Genomic DNA, 11449 nt, shown 5'->3' on the forward strand with positions numbered 1-11449 from the left:
AATAAGATTCACGGAGAGTCATGAAGAGTCGCTAAATTTGCATGTACCCATCACTGGTGATAGTGATCGGCACATATGCAGAATACACCCACAAATTTAAAAAGACCCCAAATCAAAGATTGGCTGTAAAGCAAAACTCCACAACCCCTCCCCTCCGGCAGCGGGAGGGATGCCCATTCTCTCCCGCCCCTGGTGACAAGCAACCCACCCCCCAACATACACACACCCATGCCTTACCACCACCACCATCATAAAGCAACCCCCCTGGCAGCAGGAGGGGTGCACTCTCCCTCTCGCTGCCACCATCATGCCTCCTTCATGCCACCATCATGCCTCTGATGACCCCCCCCTCCACATTGTTTATGAAGGCCGTCCAGAGGGATGCCTACTCCCTCTGGTCAGCAGGCCCGCCTCTTCAAAATGGCGGGCCTTCTCCTCCCCAGTACATCCTGGAATGCACTGGTGAGGGACCTAAGGTTCTGATGGGACCTTAAGCGACCTGGGCCAATCTTGAACAATCCCGTAACTGATGGGTATAATAAACTTCAATAACATATTCACTGCTATAACATCTATCAGTACTACTTACCCTTATCAGGGTGGAACGGGTGTTTCCCAAACAATTAATTCCAATACCTACCCTCAAACCTAAAAAATGTAACAAGTTTCTTCTTTATGAGCATAATTAGTCACCAGTTAAAACAGAAAAGTAGAATTATAAGCATATTAAAAATTCAAATCGTCACATTACTACCTTGCCAAACACCTTAGAAACAATTACTATTACCAAATCTTAGATTTTCAGCTACAAATATACCCACAAAAGAGATTGTACGCCATCCTGGGAAGGTGCCTACTAATTGCACTTGAATTTGGAATGCCCCTTGAGCTCAGGTTTCAAAAGCAAGTGATTTCATCCAAATCCATCCCTTTGATTGCATTTCTCTACAGGACTGAAAGGGTGGAACATTTAAGCTTTGCTTTATCACATTCTTCTTACTCTTATTCTTTCCTTGTCTTTATGGTTTTTAATGCAGCCTTGGCATCTTGAATTCCACAGCATGGTGCCAAAGCTGACACTGGTTCCTATTATTACTTATTCATATTTATCTGTGAAATATTAATGGTTATAGGGTTCCTTGTACTAAATGGCAGCAATAGTTAACAGTGTATATAAATTCGAACATATGAATTCGTTACAATTGGGACATCATAGTAAATTTAAGGAGATTTAGGGTCCATTAATAACTTTTTGTAAGAATTAATTATTAGGTTTTATTATTATATGGTGCTATTGATTTATATTAAGTATTATTATTATTGTATTTCCCTTTGATTCATGAAAAGAATGCTGTGCACATCCAGATGGGGGCGGGTAGGAGGGCTGGGGGGGTATTAAGTACTTACAGATCATTTGATTGTTTGGAGTGCTGTCTATTATATTATTTGCTTGCTAACCTGTTGCACTATTTATTGGATTTCAAAACGAATAAATAATTTAAAAAAAAAAAAAAATAGTGTTTGCTTAAAATTTAAAAAAAAAAAAACTTATTAAAAACTTAGCTTTCTTCTGAAAACGGTTTTCATTGGCCAGTGACAGGATATGACAGAGGAAATGTTGTGAACGACTGCCCATCCCTACAATCTGAGAGGTTAGAATTGTGTCTGGGATCACCTGAATCACGTAGTTATTATTATTATTATTACACTTATGCCATAAAAGTCATTTATTTAATTCATTCTCTATCCCATCCTCCCCAAAGAGCTCAGAACATGTTACAGGTTAACATACATATATACAATTAACAGGTTAAAATTGGCCAGTTACAAGTTTTTTTCAATACAAGTTTTTATCCTAATTCAACACATACTAGGGATTTAATACCAAAATACATAATATACAGATAACAGGTTACAATTTGCCATAGTTGTAGTACAAGGTTGTTGGTTTTATCTTTCAGTGTGAGTTTTATCCTAACTTGAGATCAATTTTCAAGTGAAATCCTGAGTATTTCCATAGAAATGTGACAAAAGAGTTTGATCATTTTGAAACGTGTACAGTTTGCTTGGTACCTTTATCCTAAACATGTTTTACAGAAGCGCTGGAGTGCTGAGTGTGGAGGGGGTTAATTTTCAGAATGCCAGTTTATACAGGTAAATTACTAACTACCTGCCTAAATGGCTTTGAAATTTGACCCCTCAACTCTCAGCACTAAATACAATTTTGGATGTTTTGAGAAAAATGTCCAAAAATCCAGTAGACAAAATGACCATTTTCAAAACAGAAAAACGTCTATCTTTTTGTTTTGAAAATGGCCATTTTCTAGATGTTCTAGATGTCCTCAGTGCATCTTTCCTTTTAAACCATTTTCAAAAAAAGGTCCAAATGAAAAAGGGGAAAGGGATTGGGACTTTTATACCGCCTTTTTGTAGTTATACAATCACACTCAAAGCGGTTTATACACAGGTAAAAAATGCACAAAACCCAGCATTGGGATGTAGGAGGGGTCAGCATTCTTAGCAGACTGGCCACACAAACATCCCAGCAAAGCAGTGGAGCCCCCTAGGGAGCACTGCAGTGAGCTTCATATAAAAGGTCCCAGGTACACATCTCACTATAACCTCCTTACATTTAATGAGAAGCCCTCCAAAACTCACCCTAAACCTACTGTACCCAACTGTATACCTCCCCAATAGCCCATATGCCTGCACGTCGCCTATATGTCTGTACAGTAGGTTTTGAAGAGCAAACACTTTCCACCACAAGTGTGCTAGTTAGAGTGGGATATGGGCCTGGGTTTCCTTCTCTGCAGCCACTGCACCAACCACTAGGCTACTCCAGAAAACTGCTTGCTGCTCTAATAGGACTAGCCATAACATCTGAAGCTGTCATACAGGCTGATATGCACTGTTTCATTCACAACCTTGGAGGGTGAGAGGAGGTCAGCCACCACTGGTCAGTTTGCCCACCTTGTTAACACTAATTTGCTGTTGAAACTGGTCTAGCCCTGGATGTTTTCTGCAACGGTCCATTATTGCAGAAAAATGTCCAAATCCTAGGTCTACCCTAATCCTGCCTAAAACACCCCCCAACACACACCCTTAAGATTTAGATGCACTGCAGACAACCAGCATAGAAAACTCTCTAAAACTGTGTTATGAAAGTGGCAATTTGGACACTTTATATTAAAAAAAGAATCCAAGAGTCACTTTATGCCACTTTTTTTTAAGGTTTTCTCTTTTGAAAATGAGCCTCTTAGTAACACACTGGTCAATATTGAAAGGGATATAAGTGGGCAGGAGAGGCTCCCGCCTGCTGAAATTTCTCAGTGCCTGCTATCCATCGATATTCAGTGGCACTTAACTGGGAGTCCTGCTGAATAACTAGACACTTTGGAACTGGGCTGGGCAGGGACGTTACAGAGCAGAGTCAGGGAGGAGCTGGTAATATTCAGTGCCACTGCCCACATAGTTAAGAAGGCGCATAGGACTGCAGAAACAGTAGTCCTCCATATGCCCACTTAGCTATGCGGGTGCCGGCTGAATAATGACCAAGGGCTCCTTTTACAAAGCCGCGCTAGGGCCTTAACGCACGGAATAGCATGCGCTAAATTGCCGCATGCGCTAGCCGCTACCGCCTCCTTTTGAGCAGGCGGTAGATTTCCGGCTAGCGTGCGCTAATCTGGTGCATGCGTTAAAACCGCTAGCGCGGCTTCGCAAAAGGAGCCCCAGATGATAGGTTTACCAGATTTTACTATTGTAAAAGCTGGACCCATGATCCCTCCCCCAGGCCTGCCCAGTTCTACCCAGCCCTGCCCCATTCTGTCCACGTCACACCCCGTACTACCCTAGCCCCCGCCTCCCTCAACCTGTTCGCGTGCTCGGAGCCACGTCGGGAGGGCATCTGCACACGCGCAGGTGTGACACGATGACATCGCATGCATGCACGCATGCACATGACATCACCGCATTGCATCTGCGCATGTGCAGATGCCCTCCCGACGCGGTTCCAAGCTAGAAGCTTTTCAAAACCTGGACAAAATGTCGGACATGTCTCTAGAAACAGCCTCTAAAAAAGAGGACATATCCGGGTAAATCTGGACGTCTAGTAACCCTACCAACTAGTAAGCAACCAAAATAGCTCTTTCAATCTGCCTTACATTCTGTCCACTTTGGATAAACATGCTTAAAAATTCCCAAGTGAAGCCCAGCTCCCCCATTCCCTTCTCCTGTATCACTCTTCTAGCTTATTAAAGGACCATTGCCTTTTAGGGTTGCAGCTGCAACTCCACGCAGTTTTAGGATTATTCTAAGTGAGATTTCACTAAAGCTCATAGTGTATGCATGTGTTTGAAAAAAAAACAAAACCAAAACACCCAAGAATTACAGTTGTCCTTTCTCTCCTCTAGTTCAAGTCCTTGTAGATGGAGCTCCAGTTCGGATCCAACTTTGTGACACAGCGGGGCAGGTAAGGACAAACTAAATGATATTCTGACAATTGAAGTTCTTGCCAACGGTAAAATGTTTTTCTGAAAATTAATTTTCAGTTCCGATGTATTTTAGGGCAGTGGTCTCCAACCTTTTTGACACCAAGGACTGCTTTTATAGAAGCAAATTTTTCCAGGGACCAGTAAGGAAGGGAAGATTTGTGGCGGGTTTGTAGGGCAGTTTTATATACAATACACATTACATTTCTATTATTATTAAGTTATAATATCATAATAGAAATTATATAACTTATCATAATGCAGAATCAGTAGGAGCCCTGAGCTTATTTTCCTGCAACCAGACGATCCCATCTAGAGACGATGGAAGACAGTGACACGCCGGCCACGAGAGACCCCTTGTGCAACATCTTTCCATCCCGCACAGCAGAACCCCGCCGACCCTTCCACCATGAGGTCAGCATACCTCTGTTCCAAACAGCAGCGGCAGCAGCTCTGAACAGGCTGCTTCGCTGCCTTCCCCGCCGGGGCCTTCCCTCTGCCGCCACATCACTGATGACATCATCAGGTATCTTTCCATCTCTTCCTCCCATACTCCCTATGCAGCAGGACCCGGCCAACCCATCCTCCTGCACAGCACATTTCCATCCCTCCCTCTCATCCCCCACGTGCAGCAGAACCCTGATGACCACGAGGCCCTGACATATCTCCATTCTGAAAACTTTTCATCCATTCTGAAAACTTCCCTTCCGTTTCATCCATTCTGAAAACTTTTCATCCATCCAGCCTGTTCAGTGTTGCCACCTCTGCTGCTTTTCAGTGAAAAGCAGCGGCGGCAGCAACACTGAACAGGCTGCTTCCATCCCTCTTTCCCATCCCGCACAACTGAACCCCGCCGACCGCGAGCAAATCAATCCTCTGTTCTGAAAAGCAGCAGTGATGGTAACAGGCTGCTTCCATCCCTTCTTCCCATTCCGCACAGCAGAACCACGCCAACCGCAAGCACAACAATACTCCATTCTGAAAAGAGGCGGCAGTGGCAGCACCGAATAGGCTGCTTCACTGCCTTCCCTGGGGCCTTCCCTCTACTGCCACGTCACTAATGATGTCTTCATTAGGGTTAAGGATTGAAAGCTATATTAAAAAGGTGGGTATTAAAAATAGTTGTTATAGGGTTAGGGTTTTTTATCGCCGGCTGCTGCAGCAAAAGCTCCGATGCTCATAGGATTCCTATGAGCGTCGGAGCTTTTACCACAGCGGCAAGTGATAAAAGACCCTAATACGGCTTGATAAAAGGGAGCCGAATTTTGGGATAATTTTTGGTTTTTTTTGAACTTTTTATGCTGTAAGGCCCAAATTCTATATATGTCGCCTAAAAAATTGGTGCTGGCTCATGAAAAGTTAGGCTCACTGTATAAAATAACACTTAGCACCACCTAAGCCAGTGTCTCAAACTGTGTGCCCTGAAGAGACTCCATGAGAGATTCCAGAATTTTACTTTATTTAAAAAATTTGCTTCATAGATGACATGTACATCTGTCAATGTTATGAGCGTCTGTGTGTGTAAGCATACAACCACCCAGACAAGCATCATTCTATGACGTGATCGGTCCTTGAAACCTAACGGCAAGTAATTCTAGTTTTTTGTTTTTTTTTTTATTCAGTAGTTATCCTAACTTGGGCAACAAAGCAATCAAGGCTTTGTTACCGTTTGGATCTTTTTAGTCTTGGATTTTCAGCTCTGACGGAAATTACATTTTTTTTAAAAAAGAGAACTGCAGAGGGTGGATGATGAAATGCATGTTTGCTTGTCAATTATCGAGCTACGTTTTGAGTTAATGTGCCCTCAACAAGCACATCCGTCGCATTGATTAGCAATTCAATTCTATCTACCAACAAAAAATTAAATTTGAGAGTTATTTATTTAAAGTTCTTTAAGCTATGTATGGGTAATTGCAACAACGATGAAACTAAAGTAACATAGTAACATAGTAGATGACGGCAGATAAAGACCCGAATGGTCCATCCAGTCTGCCCAACCTGATTCAATTTAAATTTTTTTTTTTTTTTTCTTCTTAGCTACTTCTCGCCCAGAAATAGCTAAGAAGAAAAAAAAAAAAAAATTTAAATTGAATCAGGTTGGGCAGACTGGATGGACCATTCGGGTCTTTATCTGCCGTCATCTACTATGTTACTATGTTACTATGTTACTTTAGTTTCATCGTTGTTGCAATTACCCATACATAGCTTAAAGAACTTTAAATAAATAACTCTCAAATTTAATTTTTTGTTGGTTTTGCAATTTTATAATTTCGATTATAATGTGCCGCAAGAAACATTTGCTCCATTTAGTGTGCCAGAGCTAAAAAAGTTTGAGAGACACTGACCTAAGCGCCATTAGGCGTTGCTAGCTGTCCTATTTAGGCCAGGGTTTTCTTGGCCTAAATATGCACGCCTAAGTTGTGCACATGACACCTAAGTTTAAAAAACAGACCCCCTAGCCCCAAAACACGCCTTCGATCCACCCCCTAACCAAACCCACTTTTAGGTTGACACTTTGGACTAGGCACCTACCACTGTGCGCTTTACATTCAATTATGAATTATGAGATGCTAATTTCCAATTTCTAGCACCAATTTGGCCTATTGATTAACCCCCTTCTTTACAAAGCCATGCTAGTGTTTTTAGCGCTGGCTGCAGCGGTAACAGCTCGGATGTTTGAAGGAATTCTACGAGCGTCGGAGTCGTTACCACGGCGGCCGGCGCTAAAAATACTAACGCGGCTTTGTAAAGGAGGGGGTAAGTTAGGTGTTTTTCTTTCTCTCTTCATGTTGGCCACTTAGAAACTTTTCAGTTATCGGAAAGTGATGTTTTCTGTGCGGAATAAGCTGGGTTGCAGGGGTGTCCAACCTGCGGTCCCGTGAAGTATTTTCTGAGGCCCCGGTCGAGGGCGATGCAGTGTTTTCCTCTGCTGCCCCCGGTGTTTACCGTCTTGCTGGCTCCCTCCTCTGTCTTGCTGCAGCGTTTGCGCGTCCCCAGGAACATTTTTTTCGGCCAATGAGGCCCAGGGAAGCCAAAAGGTTGGACACCCCCGCTGTATTGGAATAAGCTTTCTTTGGATCTTAGGCAAGCTTCATCGGTATTACAGTTCAGAAAAAAGCTTAAAACCGTTTTGTTTTTTGCGCACTTTTTCAACTTGAAGCAGTGAGTGATGTGCCAACAGTCAAGTTTCAATCAAGTGAGAGCAGAGGGAGATAGGTGTTCGTTTTTGTGTTGTTTTAATTGTAAAATGTTTAGCATGATAAGGCTGTAATTGTTATTTTTATTATTTGGTTGTTTTATTGTACTCCGCATAGAATTGCGGAATATTTATTTATGTATTGAAAATTATTTGTAGCCTGCCTTACTACAAATCTAGGCGGGGACCAATGTAAACATACAAAAACAGCAATTAGCAAACAACAAAATACAATGGCAATACACATTTTAAAAAATCATAAAACATCTGAACATCTTTACATAATCTTAAAATTACATCTTCAAAAAGACGATTCAAAGCTGGTGCCAACCACAGCCTAACACTGAAAGATAGAATCTCATACGCCTCCACTGCTTGTGCCAAAAGCACGGGCAAATAATACCTCTTTTCTAAATTGACAAAGAAAGCATGGTCAGTTGACGCATAGAAACTGACAAGGCATTCCATAGAACCGGGCACCGAACCGACAACATGGAATTTCTATTATCAGCAACTTTCACGGTTACTAAGGATAGAATTTCCAGTCTCAAACTGTCAGCTGACCGCAACTCATGGGTATGAGGGAACCATCGAAAAAGTGAGCGAACAGCTATAGGACAATTGCTGTGAAGCACCTTGAACATCAAACACAAGATCTTAAATTCTACCCGCATTTCAAAGGCAGCCAATGAAGCGCGCATAATATCGGGGGTGATATGATCAAACTTGAGCACATGCGCAATAAGATGAGCAGCGGCATTCTGTGCCATCTGCAAGGCACGCAAAACACATTTAGGCAACTCTACATAAGTAGAATTGCAGTAATATACATTTTAAAAATAAATAAACTAGTGGGTTAAAAGAACATGGAATAGATTAATGTGTACTAATTCATGCATTAACTGCTTAACATGTTTTAATAAAAGACCTCCTTTGGTTATATAAGCAAGTGTACATTTACTACAGTGATATTGACTTTTCCTGTTTTCTTGTCCCTGCAGGAGGACTTTGATCGTCTGCGCTCACTATGCTACCCTGAGACCGATGTGTTCCTTGTATGCTTTAGTGTGGTAAACCCCAGTTCCTTCCACAATGTCACGGAAAAATGGATCCCTGAGATACGAACTCACAGTCCCCATGTCCCCATTGTGCTGGTGGGGACGCAGGCCGACCTACGAGATGATGTGAATGTTCTGATCAACCTGAGCCACTGTCATGTCCAACCAGTACCTGAACCTCAGGCCCAAGGCTTAGCTGAGAAAATCCAGGCCCTGGCATATCTGGAGTGCTCAGCTCTGACCCAAAAGAACCTTAAAGAGGTCTTTGATACGGCGATTCTCAGTGCTATTGAGCATAAAGCACGACTTGAAAAAAAACTGACCGTAAAAGGAATTAAAAGACTGTCCAAATGCCGCTGGAAAAAATATTTTTGTTTTGTGTGAGCTTGTATTGAAAACTTTGCCTTATATGAGGCCCCACTTCTTAGAACTACACTTTAAGTGGACTTGTGACTCCACTGTAGAAGAAGTCAATGAGCCCAATTTATATGTGGACCAGAGAGCAATGTTGTATGCCAAAGAGCAACCGGGTTGCGAATTAGCTGTTCAGTTACCATCGTTGATATGGAACATTCAGCTTCCTTATCTGACTCCATCTGCAGTCCCAGAGTTAAGGCTTGTTTGAAACACAGATGTTGACCATTGAGGTCAGGGACATGAAGAGACTAAAGCAGAGAAAGGAACTTGTGATAAGAAGCATGCTTGTTAGAACAATATTTTACCAGGGTTATTGTACTGTGTCTTCCAGGTGTTGGTGAGAGAAATATACTAGATAGATTCTGCAGACTATTAAACTAGATACAAGCTGAAATTGTGCAGTATTTAGCATTACAACATAAAGACAAGCAAAAACCAGGAACATTTGTATTTACAGCTCTGGTACTTTTTGAGTTAGTTGAGAGTTAGTTCTAGGTACGTAGGAGAATGTGAGAGGAAATACCACTTTTGAGTCTTCTGCTGATGAAAACACAGTGAGAAAGATGAGATCTCAGATGGCTTCACTGTTTTTTTCCCACGCAGTCTCAACTTTGAATACATAATCATGCTTATTTGTTTAGTACAGAGATTCCAAGTGTTGGGGATCTGATTAAAGAAAGAAAGCCACATGAAAGTTTAGAAAAGAGAGAGAAAGATGAGAAGAAAAGGCAGTGAACTGAGAGAATGAATGAGGAAGAAAAAGAGAAGAGACACAAAAGATAACAGTAATGAAACATAAAAGATAGCATAATAGAGACGAAAGGAAAGAGCAAGTGACCGTTTGTTTCAAGTTAGTTTTGTTATGGGCACCAAATAGGAGAAACACATTTGAAAATAAAAGGCCTGAGTATAATAATCCTGTAGTCAGAGGTAACTTAATGAAATACAGCCAAAGAAAAGAATAAAGCTATCACTTTTAATAAAGAAATTTGTCCTAACCCTGCTGTTCATTCGGAGAGAGTATATGTGAGAGGGTGAGATCCTGTGTCAGATGAGCAGGGAAAACAAATGGCAGAGGAAGATTTCTCGGATACTTTCCTGGCGCTCAGCTTGTCCGTATCTGTGGCACCTTCTTTACATCTAGTGCAGCCATTTTCTAGTCAAATTAGAAGCTGTTTGTTAGCAAAAATTATTTTGGATTTTTGCATCCACAACTAGAATAATGTGTGCCTGTTATTGGCAAACATATATATGACATCAACAATTCATGTGGGCGGGTTTTAATGACAGGGCTTGTGTCATTTTTTCTATGTACTGGGAGGCTGGAGATGTGATTGGTTGGCATCTTCTGTTATGGGCTTTTTGCACAGGATCCATGGGTGGAGTTTCTCTAGCTCAGAAAATGAATTGTGTTTGGAGCTGACGATGCCACTGTCTTATTTGTACAATAAAGTGATTTTGATTACAAGTAAAGCTTTTGTTTGGATTTGACACACACAAAACACAAGCCGTGAAAATTAATTACTTCACTGCCGGTAGCCAGCACCAGTGATTTCAATAATTTCAACAGAACATAACGTCTTTGATGGTTTGTTTTATGTTGTCCTCCAAGTCTGAACTGTTACTGATTCTTCCCTGTCAAAGGACTGCCCTCTTTGTTTGCAGAATGTCTGAGCATACAAATTGCCTCATATTTAATAATAATAATAATTTTATTCTTATATACCGCCAAAGCCATAGTAGTTCGAGGCAGTTTACAATAAGAGGAGCTGGACAATCAGCGAAGATAGGTACAAAGAAGGTTTAAAGTACTTGAAGCGGATACAGGAATAAGAGAGCAGGAACCTGCTGCAAAACCCAGCTCTCCCTTGCAAGAAGATTTTAGCAGCCAACAGACACAAAGGTTAATTCTCATTCATGCCAACATTAATACAATGTGTATGTCTAAATTACTAAACCAATATTCAGTCCTGAAATTCATATTTTAAATTGTAAGTCCGAAGTCTGACTGATAGCAATTAATCAGCAAATACTAAGCCGCGCTAGCGGGGTTAGCGCGCGTGACTTTTAATCACAGGCTAACCCCTGCGCTGGCCCAAAAACCAACGCCTGTTCAAGGCAGGCGTCAGCGGCTAGCGTGGCCGGTGGTTTAACGTGCGCTATTCCGTGTATTAAACCGCTAGCGTGACTTGATAAAAAGAGCCCTAAGAGTTCCAGCATGTGGCTGGTATAAGTACCTGCAACTTGTAGAAAATTCCATGTCAGCTACAAATATGATTTGGGGCAGAATA

At 41.7% G+C, this 11449-nt stretch overlaps 1 protein-coding gene across 1 annotated transcript in view; it reads left to right on the plus strand.

Annotated features, from left to right (window-relative positions):
• Nucleotides 1-10609, plus strand: part of RHOV (ras homolog family member V) — a 28128-nt gene extending 17519 nt beyond the window's left edge. The window contains exons 2-3 of the mRNA XM_033950690.1: nt 4410-4468; nt 8685-10609. Of these exons, the coding sequence (XP_033806581.1) occupies nt 4410-4468; nt 8685-9125 (500 nt within the window). The 3' untranslated portion in view covers nt 9126-10609. The remainder of the gene's footprint in view (nt 1-4409; nt 4469-8684) is intronic.
• Nucleotides 10610-11449: the final 840 nt, after the last annotated feature.

The sequence above is a fragment of the Geotrypetes seraphini genome, chromosome 7 (genome assembly GCF_902459505.1).
Source record: "Geotrypetes seraphini chromosome 7, aGeoSer1.1, whole genome shotgun sequence".
Taxonomy (NCBI): domain Eukaryota; kingdom Metazoa; phylum Chordata; class Amphibia; order Gymnophiona; family Dermophiidae; genus Geotrypetes; species Geotrypetes seraphini.